General features: G+C 48.3%; 1 protein-coding gene across 5 annotated transcripts in view; it reads right to left on the bottom strand.

Moving 5' to 3' along the window:
• Dmbt1 (deleted in malignant brain tumors 1) overlaps nucleotides 1-16,223 on the bottom strand; it is a 36,316-nt gene extending 20,093 nt beyond the window's left edge. For 2 of the 5 annotated variants that reach the window (XM_013503090.1, XM_013503092.1), the window contains exons 1-6: nucleotides 16,138-16,223; nucleotides 11,781-11,807; nucleotides 11,043-11,072; nucleotides 8,726-9,037; nucleotides 7,477-7,521; nucleotides 1,230-1,424 (exon numbers count right to left, since the gene is read on the bottom strand). In XM_013503090.1, coding sequence (XP_013358544.1) covers nucleotides 1,230-1,424; nucleotides 7,477-7,521; nucleotides 8,726-9,037; nucleotides 11,043-11,072; nucleotides 11,781-11,807; nucleotides 16,138-16,198 — 670 coding nt within the window. In that variant the 5' untranslated portion in view covers nucleotides 16,199-16,223. Of the gene's footprint in view, nucleotides 1-1,100; nucleotides 1,425-7,476; nucleotides 7,522-8,725; nucleotides 9,038-11,042; nucleotides 11,073-11,780; nucleotides 11,808-16,137 lie in introns of all 5 variants that reach the window. The other 3 variants (XM_013503091.1, XM_013503093.1, XM_013503094.1) reach the window with 3 other exon arrangements.
• Nucleotides 16,224-17,076: the final 853 nt, after the last annotated feature.

Below are 17,076 nucleotides of genomic sequence, written 5' to 3'. Positions count from 1 at the left end.
CAAGAGCACGAAAGGACTTTAGAGGACAAGCAGAAGATCAGGGACGCCCGAAATCAGTCAGGCAACTCACCTGTTCTTGGGAGGGGTGAAGTGTGGGGACCTGTTGGGGAGACGAGGAAGGTTAGACACAGAGCACACAGGTGACGGGAGGCTCGGCCTTTTGACTGGCTGAGCTGGTGCCCTGCACATGTCTCTGGCTGCATGCTGGCTCAGTCCATCCTCCATCTCTCCATCTTCCAGGGAGCTCAGTCTGGCCCCACACCCGTGTCCCACAGCACAGTCCCTCCAGCTCATTCCTCCTTTCCCAGGGAAGAAATCATGGCCTTGCCTCTGCTGTCTTTGGTAACCCAGGAAGGCAGGTAAAACCTTCCCTAGGCAATGCGCTGCTGGACACACTGGCAATCTGCCGTTACACTGGCCACTCTGATGTCCTATACCACCTCCACCAATCCCTTTGCTGTGACGCTCCAGAATGCGCTGCCACAGCTGTTTTTCTGCAAACCTCTCACAGCCTTCTGTCATGCCCACAGCTCACCTTCACCCCCCACTTCTCCTATGTGATAATAAGTGAACACTATCAGCACAGTGAGGTACAGGAGTCCCCAAATGACTAGAGCACCAAGGACAGGGGAAAACGTGTGAATCTCATCCTCCAACGTGCTATGCTTCCAAAAGAAGGGGTAGGAGCTGTAGAGATTGGAAACTCCCATGCGCTGGTCTGATCTGAGAGTAACATGAAATGCTAACTATGTCTGCCCTCTGAGAGGCAGATCTGTAGAATTTTCACAACAGAGCCCTGTTATCTCCAAACCAGTGTTGGAGCCATATGTGTACCAGCACCTTACTGAACTTGCTGTGTGTCTCACTAAGGAGCCTGGCATTGGCCTGCAGGGTCAGCTGCCGTGAGGAAGGGACAGGCCACTGCACAAGCAGGAGGAGCGGCACTGGGGACCTGCATGCATTGGTGCTCAGTCTAACCACTTCACAACCCACGACGGAGCCCAGTGAAGATCCATGCCAAAATGAAGTTCTGAGCGCAGACCCAGGTGCCCTGATGGAAGCCTGTTCAGGAACCAGGCCCGGATGTGGCAGGGGCTCACCTGAGCAGATGACTCCTGCATCCTCCTGGTGCCCGCAGTTGTGGGAGAGCCATCCGTTGTGAGAACAGTACCACAGGTAGGATTCATGACCTGAGCAGGCCACATCATCCAGGACGATTGGCCCATTGCCTTGACCAAAGCGGGCATTTCCCGGAGCAGACACGGCCCAGCCACAGCCCAGCTGCCTGCACACCACGTTGGCATCATTGGTGTCCCAGCTGTCATCGCACACGGTGCCCCAGGAGCCCTGGTACAGGACCTCCACACGGCCCTGACAGCGGTGTCCTCCGTTCACCAGCCTCAGGGCCAAACCGGAATCAGTGCCTAGGGAGGACACAAGTTTCACAGTTGATTCTGTTTCTGTGAGAAACATTGAGGCGAGGCAGTGGCTGGGAAGCCAAGTCTATTTCCCAGTTTCTCATTCTCTCATGCATGTAAAAAACCCAAGGATGAGGATGGCAGCCCCTCCCTGCCAAGCGCAGGGGCAGTTGTGACCTGAGTTCATGCACAGCACAGAGGCCCTGATGCAGATCGTGCTGAGCCACTCCCTGAGTCTGACATTTTCTCTCCTCAGTTTCACAGGCTCTGCCCTACCTTCTGCTGACCAAAGCCCTCATGTCCAAATCATTGCACAAGCTCTCATACTTGGAGGCAAAGGCCATAGACAGTGCTCCATGACTGAATGAAGACTAGTGGTAAGTAAAGCCCCAGAAACATCCATCCATTTCCTTCCCACATCACTGTCTGTGTCTCTTCTGTGAACCTGAGACCTGCTGAATGGCAGGGTTCTTGCAGGAGTAGTAGAATGTACCAGTGTCATCTCCACTCCTCCCATGCTGGAGGGCACCTGCATCCACCTGTACGTGCATCCACACATGCACATACATTGCACACATAAGTGAGGCAGAAGGCGGGTATAGATCCTCTGGTGTGAGTCAGATGAAAAGGGAGGGAAGGATGAGCTCAGGCAGATGCCCCAGAGATGGAAGTTACCACCTGCTCTCCTAAAAGAGGCTGGAAGCCCATATCAGAACTCTCCTTCCTGGGGATGCAGTCACTGAAATGTGGCTATTGCTCCTGCGTCTCACCCCTCGGATCAGGCCTGGAGCCTGCGCACTGTCATGGCGGCCTGCATGAATGGCACATTACACAACTCCAGCCTTGTCTCTGTGCTCCAGCTGGACCACACTTGTGCTACCTCACGCTGAAGTCAAGACTCAGGTACCAGATAACTCAGCACCAGATGAATGTCAGCACAGACTTGTCCTCTCCCACCATTATCACAATTCTGGCATGGCCCGGGTCCCAGGTTGGGACTGGAACACCCACCAGCACCACAGCAGCTCAAAACATGTGATGCTCTTTCTCAAGGACCAAGTGGACCAAATGCCACTGGCAGTAAACCTGGGACCTGAGCCGTTGCTTGAGGAACACTCTGAGACAGGCAGGGCTCTTTCACCCAGGGGAGGGAACCTAACTTTGTAGGAACAGGGCTCCCGGATCTGCCATTCCTGCCTCAGTGCTGGTCTAAGTAGAATTGCTGATCCTTTCCTGGCTTGTGCTGATCCCCTGCGTGAGGATCTTCCCTGAGCAGTGGATCAGGCCGCCTCTGGAGCAAGGTCACCTTCCACCCCACATCAAACCAAAACTTTCACCTTCCAGAACCCAGTTTGTACTTGCCCAGCCCACAGAGATGTGGTTTAGGAAGGAGCCCTTCACCCTTATTCTTGGGTTTCCAACCCATCTTTTATTCAGAAGTGTGTGCAAATCTCAAGCAGGTTTGAGAGGATTATTACCTGGTGGGCATAGGCCATATGTGTCCAAATGGCAACAAGAAAGATTGAATTAGAGAAGGACTAAAATTAGTCCTGAGAGAAAAAGGACAAAAACAAATGGTTCTCTGCTTCAGGTTCACAATTCCTCATGTGGATAGTGTCACATGCTTACTGGGTGTGTGCACGAGGTTTAAATTTCTTATGTCATTCATAGGATGAAGGGAGTAGAAACTTGACTGGCCACTCCATCTCTCTTAGCTTGAGATGGTCTTTTGTCAGTCAGGACGCTATGATTCTCTGTTTACTGTCCCCTGTATTGGCAGATACATCTGGCACCATTGCCTCCCCTTCCTGAGTCTAAAGGGTAATAGGAGCCAGGTGCTGACAACACAGTAATCAGGCTTTCCGGTAACTGGGAGCACCACAATCATCAATGCTCCCCCATTCATCTGGCAGAGCCTCTTTGTCTTCTGGGTGCAGACCTGACCCTGAAAAATGAGGGTCTTTTTTTTTAAATGAGACACAGAGGTTTCTGGCCTGCATTGGGATTGCCTTCAACGGTTCCGGGAGGATCAACATCAATTCTCAGCCTTGAAGAATGATGATTTTTTCCTTAAGCTAGAAGAGTTATCCCGGTGGACAATGTCCAACTATTTAACCCAAACTCTGACGTGTTGAGAGGAGGAAGACATCTAACTTCAAATGTTCAAACGAGAGCTTTCTTGGTGGGCATCAGAGAGAAGGCAAGTAATACCCGTAGGATGTGCCAAGAGAAAGACTAAGTTCTAGAATGGAGAGAAGAGCAGGGGCATCTCACATTAAGAGACCTGGTGTGAGTGTGGACTGGGACTGGGCAGCTGTGAGAAAGGGAAAGAAGGTTGGACCCAAAGCACACAGGTACCCAGCTGGACTCGCAGGGAGCACAGACTCATGTATTTATAGATGGAACTGGTGCTCTGCACGTGCCCCCTGGGTAGATGCTGGCAGAGGGTACCGTGAATGCCTTAGTTCTTCATGAAGCTCCATCCTGCCCCCTACCTCCATGTCAGCATCGTGCATGAGGTTCATTTTCTGGAAGTTGCAGCCATGCCTGGGTCAGGCCACAGTAGTTTTTACATTAAAATACAGCGGAACAACCCACAGCCAACCTAAGCCATGAGCTTGAAGACCCAGAAGATCCACTCTCCAGTCGAAATAAACCTGAGGTCCTACATGAATTCTAGTGATTCCCCCTGCTGCAGTGCTTCTACACCCTCCAGGCTAGCTGCCTCATTACATTGTACCTTTTTGCTTCTCTGCTGAGCCCACACCCACATCCTCTATCCCTACTTCTGCTCCTCTGAGCATTTGAACCCTTTCCTCCCAGTCAGCTTCTGGGAGTCTTCAAACGAGTACATCATCAAAGAGAGAGGAGCTCTCCCAAACATGTTCCCAAAGATGCTGTTCCTGTGAAGGATGTCATGGTTCACTGTGGGGTTGGAGTCAACTGAATTCCCCTAACTACAATGGTTTATTGCTTATGCCCTCAAGATGCTGGACCCCGAATCTTCACAGTATTGTTCCATCGCGTCCAAATTAATGTTGAGGACCTGCTCACCAGAGGCAAAATGAACTGACTCTGGTTTTTTTCAATTAGGGGTACCTGACATTGCTCCTCCGAGGTCCGCCATCCCTGCCGCCCCAGCATGGGGCCTAGTGGTGATTAATGCCGGGATGACGTTCTGTGAGCAGGGTTAAATGCTCTGGTCAAAGCCCATTCTCAGCAAGGAAAGCCCAGCTGTCTTTGGGGCTCACTTGAACAGATGACTCCTGTGTCCTCCTGATGCCCACAATTATGGAAAAGCCAGCCACTATGGGGCAGCGCCACAGGCAGGATTCGTGTCCCAACAGGCCACATGGTCCAGAACAACTGACCCAGATCCCTGACCAAAGCAGGCACTTTCTGGAGCAGACACATCCCAACCACAGCTCTGCTGCCTGCGCACCACGTTCGCATCATTGGTGTCCCAGCTGTCATCATACATAGTGCCCCAGGAGCCTTGGTACAGGACTCCACACAGCCCTGACAGTGAAGCCTTCCATTCACCAGTCTTAAGGACAAACTAGAATTAGTTCCTAAAAATGACACAAGGATTTCTCACCCCATAATGTTTTATGCTGATGGTCAACGTGCTATGCTTGGTGTGCATCCAAGACCGCTTTCCAGGGCCAGCCCCCCTCAAGCAGATTAAGGTCCACACCACAATATAGAACGGGAGCTCCTAGCCCCCTTTCCTCCCTGGGCCTTGGGCACCTTGTCTATTAATGGTCCTCGTTGCTAGCATCTTATTTTCTCAACCTCATTAGCATGCCTCAAACCAACTCTAGGCTTAAAATGAGCCTTTGACACCAGCATGACCATGGTTTTTCCAACCGCTTCAACCTGGGGTGAATCTGTCCTGGACAGTATCCACATATGCCTGTTCCACCTTGCAACCAAGGCTTTGCAAACAATGCCAGGTGAGCCTGGATCCCCAAGGACCAGAAGGCCTAGAGATCAGACTCAGAGCAGAACACCCTAAACCCGGACACCAGTGCCACTATGCATGCTGGGAGACCTTTCTGGAAAATCATCGTATTCTGATCTTTTTTTTTTTTTTTTTTTTTTTGGTACCGTGAATCAAACTCAGGACCTTGTGCTTGCCATGCAGGTGCTGTGCTGTGCCACTGAGCTATATTCCAGACTTATTCTGACCTTTCTAACCCCCAAATTTTTTTTGATTCAACACCAACCTGAGAGCCCATGTATTTTTGTGACCCAAAGAAACAGCATGGGGAGAAGTACCCCTTGTCACCACAACTGATTCTGTAACAGGCAGAAAACCTGTGAAGGGGGCCAGCAGAATCAAGTTTGGCATCCAAGTCATATGAACTACTCTTCCAAATTTGCATCTGAGAAAGATCTAGAAACAATCCACTTGAGCCTTCTCTAGGGCCCAGATTCCCTCAACATGGGCACATGAGGTTTCTGTGGAAGCAAAGCCAGCAGACACCTGGAGGTCCTGTCAGGCACTCTCACATGTCTGGGGATCTAGGATTGGCTTGGAGCACATTTTGCACATTTTCCTCCAGGCCCTGTAACCAGGGACCTTGGGACCAGACTGAGTAGTATCAGCATAGACCTATGGAAATGGAGGAACTGGGACCCTGGACTAGAGAACTGATTCCACTGGTCTCTGCCCCAAAGCACACAGGCTCCTGGAGACTCCCCTATTCTGCCTGACCCCTCTGCACCCACAGAAAAGTAAGGGATGAAGAAGCTGCATTCAAGCCCTGCCCTCTGGTTAAAGGGGCATCTCGCCTGGCACTAAGCATTCACTACACACCCACCATCTCTCCCCTAAACTTTATCCTAAGGAAGAGTCAAACCCATGGGTATCCAGTACTTGGCCTTGTGACTGACAGAAAGAGAGTCATTTAAAATTGTTATTAGCTGTTGCCAGTATGTACCAGCACCATACGGTATGTTTCAGCACATATTTACTATGGAAGATGGAAAGTAAACCAGACAAAACACAAAACAGAAAGTACAAACTTTAGTCTTCTCTGAGAAGAATCAAGACCTGCAAGTAAACTGAAATCTGCCAAGGTCTTCCTGATCTGGTCTTCCTGATCTGGTCCTCTGCCCCTCTGTCTTCCTCGGTGACTTTGCAAAAGTCAGAAAGCTGTTATCCCTGAATTCTTCAGTTATAAAAGACTATTTTATTGTGAGATAAAATGTCTCTGTATCACCTTCTCACCCTGATTCTGACATGCCTACATGTGGCTTGTGAAGGGTTCCCAGGAATAGATTCAAAAATTTTTCCTATCCTTATATCTCTAATTGATTTATCTCATCAAGTTTCATTGGCCAGTAAGATACTGAATAGTGGTGAATTGAGGGACATGTTTGCCTTGCTTATGAACTTAGTAAACATGCTAAGTACTGGCTTTAAACTTTTGTCCCTACGTAGGTCAGAGGCTTTGTTATGATGGTCATCTGTGTTCTCACCCTAGGACCACAGTTCCCCATGGAAGGTGACTCTCTCCCAAGCCCAGGCTGCCAGATTCTCAAGCACACCCACTGTGCCTCTCTGTGAAAGTGCCCCAGGGGGACATGTAAGAATTCTGATGCTTACAGGCTGAGGGGTCTTGATTTCCAAGGTAGCTTCATATGAGCTCAGGGAAAGGGAATGAGCAAGGATGCTGTCCCATCTGACTGGTGACTTAGGCAGGTTTGCATCTGCCTCTGGAGACCCAGCACCCCAATCTGGCCAGGAATCAGCATTGATGGATGAAGACAACAGGGTATTGAGTATAGGCAACAAGACCTGTGTAGACAAGACACTAGGCTCCACCTTAAAGCTCCTTGAAGACACCTCTTCAGATTGATTCCTCCCTAGTCTGTGGATCCATGATCCACAAAAGAAATGCCTTTTAAGCCTGAGAATTTACTCAGAAGACCCCTCCTTCATACTTGAGCACTCCGCCTCCTATGCCCTCTCACACTCAGGACCAGAGACGAAGCTACATGACTGTGTGGGGGCAGTCAGCCTACAGGAATTCCACACAACAAGCCTTACCTGGTAGAGGCGGCTCAGTGGTTGACTCAGAGAAAGCCAAAGAATCTGCAGAGTGGAAAAGGGAAGGGGTCACTGACTGTTGAGGAGGGTAGGTCCTCTGCCCCTTAGCAAGCAAGGGCTGAATGGACATAGCCCGAAAGCCCCCTCCATCACTAAAAGGTTATGATTTTTTCCTTATGAAACCAAACACCTTTCTCATTCACACTGGCTAGGGTGCCACCATGAACATCTTTTGCTCGTGCCATCACACTCCACCTCCTCTGCTTCCAGTCTCCATCCAGAGTATCACCCAGTTCATTAACAGTCCCATCCTCGTCACAGTATTGGACTTCAAATGACATGTAGGCATTTCTATTGCTCAAGCACCCTCAAATAACAAATATTTGCCACCACCAGGGTATTCTTGAGAAAGTGGTCCTCATCAGAAAGAAGAGCAGTTTTCAGAGATGCATTTGGGAATGCCAAAATAAACCCACTTACAAAATAGCCATTTGGAGACCCATGCTCCTTTGGAATGCCCATTCTTGGGTGGGGGTTGGATTATCATAGCCACATCCTACACACGGTGGCGCTGCAGAATCTAGAACTCAGGCCAGGTGGCAGTGAATGATTTAAGTAGAAACTCCTGTTTGGAGGACACACAGTGGGTTGGCATGCTGGGCAGTTTCTTTGTGGATTAAAGGACCTTTAGCTGTTTAAAAACGTATCCGCACCATGTAAATAAGTGAAAAATGCAGCGGTGGGATTCACAGGGTCAGGCCAGGGAGAAATTGTCTTTTCCGTGACAGTGTAAGTATCTTTTGCTTGTCACTTAATCCTCAAAAAGGAGAACAAATTGGCTACTCCCCAATTTGATCCTGGTACAAATTTAAATGGTGAGGACCAGCTGTTGCCCTACTCAGCCCCCCAGCCCCCTTTAAAGAGGAGAAGCTGTCACTTAGGTCAGGGAAGATCCTGGTGCTGTTCATCAGGGCCAGTCCACGGACTGATGGCACCAACAAGCTCAGAGGGGACTGAGACCGAAACTTGGCTTCACCCCGTCTCAGCTTTGGACAACAGGCATCCCCTTAACCTCTCTGAGCCTTGACATCTTTATCTGTGCAAGGGGACAGTACTGCCAGTCCACCAACACCAAACAAGGTATGACTCACAATAGAGTGGGTAAACGTGCACACACTCATGCACATCCACGCACCGTGACGCCGCCTCACAGTGCACACACAACACCGAGAGGTGAGAGCTGCACTACCTGAGCACACGACTCCCCCGTCTTCCCTGTGGCCACAGTCATGGTTGTACCACCCATCATGGCCGCAGCTCGATAGGTAGGGCTCCCATCCTGAGCAGTACACTGCACCCAGGAGAATGTTCCCTGATCCCTGACCGAAGTGAGCCCCTCCCGGGGCTGACACAGAATGGCCACAGCCGAGCTGCCGACAGACGACATCTGCATCCTGGGTGTCCCAGCTGTCATCGCACACGGTGCCCCAGTAGCCTTGGTACAGGACCTCCACTCGGCCCTGGCACTGGTCACCGCCATTCACCAGCCTCACAGGCAAACCTGCATTGACACAGCAGAGAGCTGGGGTCTCGGTGCTCTCTTTCCTCCCCTTGGCTTACACCACGGCATGCTCCCCTTTCTGCTCTGAGCACCCCGTTCCCTCCCCTTCACCGACTCTTCCCCCTCAGGACCTTCAATTTTACTTCTTTGCCCTCTTTTCACTGTCTTCCCTACTGAAGAAGTTCCTGTACTCTCAGAACTTCCCAGAGGACCCCAAAGCTGTCTCTCCGGTCCTGACTCAGTCCTGACAGTCCCAGCCCTGAGTTCTAGACCAATATTTCAGTGGCCTCTGGGATGTCCCATCCGACCACCCTACATTTAGTAGTCTTTTTCCTCCACTCAGACGGCTGATGCCATTATGCTCCTCACTAAGTTTGCTGGAAATTTGGGCATTACACTTGATTCCTCCTCTTTCCCTCTGCATCCAACCTATCACCAAGGACATGATTTCTTTTTCATACCCACCGCCGTTTTACTAGGTTACACCTTCATTCTTTTGAACCCGCCATGCTCAGGGGCCTCCCAGTTGATCTCTCTGCCGCTACTCCTCCCTTCTGTAATGCATTCCCAGTTACTGATCCAACCACATTCAGGTGCCTCTTGCTGTCATCTGTCCCCCCAAGCAGCCCCCAAAGTTTAGCTCTACAAACTACAAGTATGTTCAAGTCACTGCCCAGCTCAGAACACGTCAACGTTCTCTCCACTCAAGATCAAGTGTATGAAGGTATTTGTCACAGGGGTCCTCAACCTACCTTTCCAGGCTCCTCCCACCGTCAACACGACCATAGTGAAGGAGCCAGAGGGCACCATGCTCCTGCTGGGCATGATGCCCCTAAGTCACCCATAGTGAAGAGTTACACTGATTAGTCAAGGAAACAGAGCAGGTTCTGAGGGATCCACCCCCGAGTCCTGACAGCAGGAGCCAGATCCAGGGTGTGGTTTTCCAAAGGTTAGTTTGAGGTTATGAGAAATCTTGGATCAGAAAGTGACAGATTGGAATGGGGTGCAAGGGAGGCGGGTGGTTGTTATTGGTTTGGGGTGGGAGTAGGGTGTGGAAGAGACCAGCAAAGAGGAAGGAAACACCCCGTTGGACCATTTTCAGGGCATGCTCCAAGTGTATTTGAGTCCTGCTAACTCTTTTCTGCCCCCTTCTGGTCACTCTCATGAATGTCCCTGCTGAAGAGTTCATATTCTTGCCTCAACCCAGCCCTTGCTGGGAGATCACTCTAAAAGCTACCTCTTAAGTCCCTCCCAGGTCACATCTGCATCTTTCACAGCATACTCACAAAGGAGGATGATTGGTTTCAAGAGATCCAGGGGCCAAATGGCAAAGTTAGCTGCCTTGGGTGAACCTAACCTATCAATGTTAGGTACAGAGGTCTACACACTCAGGGAGAAAGTGGGAAATAAATGAGCTCATTTAGTAAGAGCCAGAGTCAAGAGGACCAGTTCTGTGTTCAAATCTCTGCCTTCCCACCTACCACACAGGTGACTTTATACATAGAAGTACTAACTAATTACATAACTATGCTCTAATTTTTCCATCTGCAAAATGGGCATAGTGATACCTACCTCAAAGTGCACTTGGGAAGATTTTGTGAAAATAGCACTTATTGTAAGCGCTAGATGAGTTCTTATTTTGTACCAAGACTTTAAGATGATTGTCCTTACTCCACAGAAGAAGTAGGAGAAGCCCTGATTCTTTTCAGCTCTCTTCTGACGTTTACAGTGAAGCTAATTTCATCAAACCAAATGGTTGAGAGGCAGAGAGAAGCAGGAAGGACAATGACAAATCGGATCAGCTGAGTGTGCACCTTGGACATGCCTAAGGGCTTGGAATCCACATCTCTCATGCCCACTCCATCCCTGAATTTTAAAGACAAGCTTTTGTTCTGTGGCTCAGGCTGCACTTGGCTTCCACTAGCCAATAGCAGCAGCACAACTGACTGTCCAAGTCAACAATCAAGACCCTGCAAAGAAGAGTAGGTGGGAACGCAAGTCTTACCAGAGTGTGTGAAGTATGGAGTCTCTTGACCTAGAGAGAAAACAGATTCATTTTAGGAAAGATATTTAGAAATGATCTACAGGTCACAGAAATTGACCTCCGGCTTCCCCTTGCAATCCTGCCAGGGGGCGCTGTAGGAAAATCATTGGTTTGTGTGTTCTAATGCTCCTGCTAAAAGTGAAATTTTGCAATAGCAGATTAAGTGGGTTGTTGACAAAGGGCTCAGTAATTTTAGACATTCTGAACAGAAATAGGCAGAATTTAAAATATCCTCTGTCACTTTCTTTGGAAATTATTAACAGGGGCTTTTATAGCTACAGTGAAAACATCATAGTCTCTTTCAAAGCCGGGTCAAGCAGAAAGATTTCCCAAAGTATGGTGAGCAGAATGTCTTTATGTGTGGTTTTGTAGACTTGCAGGTTCCTGAGCCCCAGCTCAAGCCTTCAAGTCTGACCGTGTTCAAACCAATACTCTATTTGATTTTCATGTGCACTAAAATTTGAGGCAGGGGCAAAATAAAATTTCAGGAGAACAGAACTGTATTACCACATGACCCATGTGTGCTCTAGCTGGAAGACGTTTCTGTTGCTTTTGCATTTCAGAAGGGACACAAATCATACTTTTGTGCGGATCTCATACCATTCATTAAATCTCAGCATTTATTCTTAAATTATTAATAACTATAAAGTAAAACATAAATTATAAACCAACACAGGAAATGCTTTTCAAAGTACTTACTAGCTACGAGGTAATCTGAATCGGTACCTGTGAAGTAATAAGAGAAAAATTAGATGGGTATGTGTTTCACTCACAGGAATCCTGGCAAGAAACCCACCTGTGAAGCAATAGTTGACTCCAAAGCAGAGACATAGCAACTGTGCAGAGATCAGCAGCTCATATCTGAGATCAACCATGTGCCTCCCAAGGAGGTGAGTGCGTTACATGTGTCTGCCCTGCTGCCTCCCCAAAAGCCAACTTAAAACAATGAGATTCCATTGTAATTTGTCACAAAAGAAAATGTCCTAAAACAATAATACAGGGAGAAGGGGTGTCAGTTATAAGCAACTATTACACCATTATATGGAAGAGATTTGAGCATCTGAGGATTCTGGTGTCCAGAGGGGTCTTGGAACCAAACCCCTGTGGATACTGAGAGACGAGTATGCTCAATGATGAGCATGTGGTTAATATTTTTCCTGATAAGTGTTTAGGCCCCCAAAAGTATATAGAAGGAAATAGCAATATTGCTCAGGATCAGTCGGGAGGCATGAGGCTGGGGCGGCTCCTGGTCACATCTCTGTCCTGCCATGCCAAAGCCCAGTACAAGAGCATCTAGGCTGTTCATTATAGTGGTGTGGGTCAGGCATCTGTTGGGCTCATAGGGGTGCAAGGTGCCCAGATGAACATTAACGAGCGAGGGATGGTTCCTAGACCGTGCATAGCAGGATCCTCGAAACAGCCCCAGACAGCCTGGCACAAGAGGTAAGTGCTAGGCTAACCTCTATGGAAGGAGAGTGGCAGCCGTAGAACAACACGTGTGTGTGTGTACGCACGTGTGTGTGTGTGCGTGTGCACCTGTGTAACCATATACATATCTGTCCTGTGTTTGTGTCTACCCTTACATATATATGCTTGTATCTATCTCGGTCTTTTATGTTTATAATTATGTGTAAGCATGTATATATGCATATGTCTCTGTATGCTTGCTCTGTGTATGTGAAATGTATGTTTTATGAGTGTGTATCTACATGTGTGCCTGTATGTACACGTCTGTGTGCATCTCTTTGTATGTCTATATGTGCATCTATGTGTGTATGCATATCATATCTTTCTATGTGTATTTGTGTCTGTGTTCATGTGTGTATGTGATTGTGTGTGAGTGTATGCTGCACATGTGATTGTGTCTCTCTCTCTGTGTATATGTGGGGTGTGTTGTAAGTGTGTTCAGTATATGCCAGGAAAAGCTTTCCAAACGAGACAAAGTCTGTGGAATTTAAAAAGAATCGTTAGACTTAGCCAGATGAAGGCTGGGAAGAGGAGGGATAGAAAGGGTCTTGCAGGTAGCAGAACCAGCAAAAGTGAAGGGGTCGTGGCCAGAGGAGGCGCTATTGGAGTGGGGAAGGGGGGAAGCACCAGTCGTTTGCATTAAGAGACGGTGAGCTTCGAGCTATCCCGGAAAACAGGAAGAATCCATAAATCTAGGAGTGAGAAAGCAGTGACGAATATGTGGGGAACAGAAAGACACGAAGGTGTTGCCAAGCAGGGTGTGGGGACACACAAGGCCGCAGGAGACATCGGGCAGGATCGTGGGGTGAGGGGTGGCAGGCTGCACGGCTTGGACTTGGTTCCAAGGTGAAGCCCCAGGCATTTTCCTCCTTCTATGGCATGAGGCAGCTGCCCTGGGTGAGGTCCACACTGCCCGGTGGTGTGTTTACCCAATAAAGAATAGTTAAAGAAAGAAGCGCTGTGCCAAAGAGCAGTGAGACATCTGTGTGGCCTGTTATTTGACTCAGAAATGTCCTCTCCCCTCCAAGCACCAACCACATTAAAAATATCCTCATGATGCTTAAAAATCCCTCCAACAGTTTTCCTCCTTCTTTTCAAGGAGTTAATGATGGCCATAAATCCAGTTAAATTGTGGAAAGCGTAAGTGAGAAGATTAGCAATCTGCCAGAAGTGAGTTTATAAGCAATTATTATTTTCTCCTTTTGCAAAACATTGGCCTTGAAGAAATGAGACCAAAGGAAATTAAGTTTAAAAAAAAAAATCCTGGACTAATTTTAGATGCAAAGAAAAGTATCAAAGTCACTGCAGGGAGTTCCCACGGACCCCTCCCCACCTCCCCCTAATATCGACATTTTTCATTTTCTCGATGTATTTGTCACAGCTAACAAAGAAGCACTGGTATGCTCCTGCTAAGTAAACTAGACTTTATTTGGATTCCTCCAGTTTCTCCTTTTCCAGGAGCCTGTCCAAGATCCACATCACATTTAGGAAGTTACATTTGGGTAAAACATTAGGAAAATGCCTGGAATAGGAACACTGTCCGTTCTGAGGCTCCATCTGCCAGCCACTGCCTGGGTAATTTCAGTCCTTCACAACGCTGAGAAGGAGAGCAAACTTCATCCCATTTGCAAATGAGTAAGCTGAGGCTTGCAGTGGTTCCACAGCTGGCCAATGGCAGAGTCAAGGACGTCACTGAAACCAGCAGTGGTGCCTCAGCCTCTCCTGCCTACCACCACCTGGGCACCTGACTTTCTCGAGAGTTAGTGCAGAGAGAACTGAGAAGAGGGCCCGCCGAGCCAGGCCCTGTGCTGAGCTGAATGCCCCGGTTCTTTTCCTCTACAAGGGGCAGGAACAGTTAGCTGGCCACAAGTGCTGCCCAAACGCAGGCAGCCCTCACTCCAGATTCAAATCCTACCCCAGCAGCCTGCCAGCTGCTGTCCTTGCCAAGACATATAACCTTTCTGAGCCTGTTTCCCCATCTGAGATGTGGAGGTAATGGTACCTATCTTTGCAGTAGTAAATAGATTTAAAGAGATGTCAATTAGAGAAAAGATACACACAGAGTATACTGGGTTCCTACTCTGAACTGCAGATACAAGCATACATGCAGCTGTGTGTGGCTACACATAAGCATACATAGAGCATCATGATAATGAGCATCATGATAATGTGTCCCTCAGCCTTAGAGCACTGCTGCCTTTTGACCTCCAAGGCTGACATGACTCCCATGTCACTATTCAGAGCCACTGCAGTGTGTTCTATCAAAATCCAGGGTCAAGGTCCCACCTCCCCTCCTACACACTCTCTAAGAGATAGAAGCAAATGGTCTGTCCAGGTCCCAGGCTGCCCCAAGCTGGAACCCAGGGCTCTCCTAACAAGAAGGAATGGTAGCATCCTTGGCCAGCTGTCGCATACCTCCCCACACAAAGCCACTCACCATACCAGACCCCAAGGCCTGGGTTTGAGGGTGTTGCTTTCATGAAAGTTGTCTCCCAAATGATCCTATACCTTCAGAGCTTCCCTTCGTCAAGCCCAGGAAAGAGTGATAGTTCTAGAAGTTATCTGGAACTTAGATGATTTTCCCCTTCTCTCTAGCAAAAAGCAACACCAAAGAAAGATATGGGGTGAAAGAGCAAAAGGAAAGAAAATGAAGGAAAGAAGACAGGAGGGGGAGAGAGGGAACAAAGAGGAAAAACAGGGAAAATGGAGGGAGTGGGTAAGGAGATGTGGACATCAGACAGATGAGAGAAGCAGCCAGAAGGAGACAGAGAGAGAAGGTGACCTAGAAAGACAGAAACAGCGACAGAGATGGAGGCAGAGTGAGACAGAGGAAGAGACAGAGAGAGGAAGACAGAGACAGAAAGACAACGAGATAAAGAGAGGCAGAGAGGGAGACAGAGAGCAGGAGAGAACAGGTGGACAGGTGATCGTCTTCTCACACAGCAGCTCGGTGAAAAGACCCTGAGATTCAACCATCACAATTTGTCAGTGGATCTTTCATTTCTCGCACATGAGGACACGGAGCCATGCTTGAGTGACTGGGCTTCGAGCCCCCAGCCTAAGCGTGAGGGACAGACACACACTTGGTATCATAATGATTCTGTCTGTGCAAATACTTAGCCTGCTCTGCTCAACAAATATTGGTCTTTATGCCAGATGCACCTGCAGAGAGAAGGCACACAAGGAGCATTTACAGGAGAATCTTTTCTACGCATTTTCATAGCATACAAACCCTGTGCTTAACTCATTATGGTACATCGTTAGGCCCTCTTAGCCCACGTACTCATTCCAGAACATAAGAGACTTTTCTAAGCCCAACAGATAACTTCCTTCACCGAACGGCTCTCTGACAACATTGATGTGATTGGCTTGTTCTAACTACAACTGCCTTGCATTTCTCGCCCAGAGACAAAACAAAAGCTAAGCATTCCTTCTAAACATTTGCACACTCTTACAATTACCAGCAAAGAACCACCTGATACAGAATTCCAGATACAAAACTCCAGCATGGAGGAACAGTTAGATCAGATTTGGCAGGAGTGGGGTTTTCAGGAGTACAATGAATGAATATAGTCATTAGATATAATACCTGTAGAGAGAACATGACCCCAAAAAAGACATATTTGGAGGATGATCGTGGAGATCCCCATTGTGCTGGGTTGCTGTCAGTATGACTAGAAATTCCTTGACATTTATAAGTTCCCAGCTGAAAGGAGTGTCTTCCAGGGTGGTACATTTCTATTGCTGTCATAAATCAATATGAAGGAAGTAAGGGACTTTGTTAACAGTCAGTGGCTAATTTGCGGGAACCATTTGGGTGTGTTTGATTGATTGCAGTATGAATAACCTGGACAGCACCCAACTGCCAGGGCAATGACACTAGTGATATAACTTCCAACTTCCTTCTAAGTGAACCTCGAAGACTTCCAAGTGCTCCCTGAAAGTGGGCTTAATTTTAATCTTGGAGAGTTTGAGTTAACCTGTGGGAAGCAGGATGTGGGCTGCTGGGCAAATAAGGGACATGGTGCCAAGGGGGAAAGTGCCTCTTGGGGATGGTTTGTCCTGGCAGAGCATTCTCTGATTGGCCCCTGTGCATATAACGTAGCCCCAGAGGAATGAGAATGATATTACTGCCAATGTGACCTTAGTGTAGAAGGGGTGAGGGATGATTCCACAGAGACTGCAGACGCATACTTGCTTTGGCCCCCATCTTCTGTGCTTCTGGGTCTTACACTAATTCTATGACACAGCGGCTGGGAAACATGTGGCCTCAAACTGACCCACTTCTGATGGCTACAGGCAGCCTTGCTTTCTTGTCCTTGGCATTCCCACTGTGTGATGCTTGAGATTTGACAGAGGCACAAAACCTGCCCCCACCTGGCCCATTTTGTTCACAGTCCCTCTCTGTGGAGGATCACCTGGGTGACTCTCCTTGAAAAGAGAGCTGTTATCTCCATTTTGACTAAACCTGGCTCTATTTCCATGTATTGATATGTACAGAGCTGGCCAGGACTTTTCCTTATCCTTT

This window comes from Chinchilla lanigera, unplaced genomic scaffold, assembly GCF_000276665.1.
Source record: "Chinchilla lanigera isolate Chin_1 unplaced genomic scaffold, ChiLan1.0 scaffold00076, whole genome shotgun sequence".
NCBI lineage: Eukaryota > Metazoa > Chordata > Mammalia > Rodentia > Chinchillidae > Chinchilla > Chinchilla lanigera.
The sequence above is the reverse complement of the archived record's forward strand: the minus strand, read 5'-3'. Positions and strand labels throughout refer to the sequence as shown.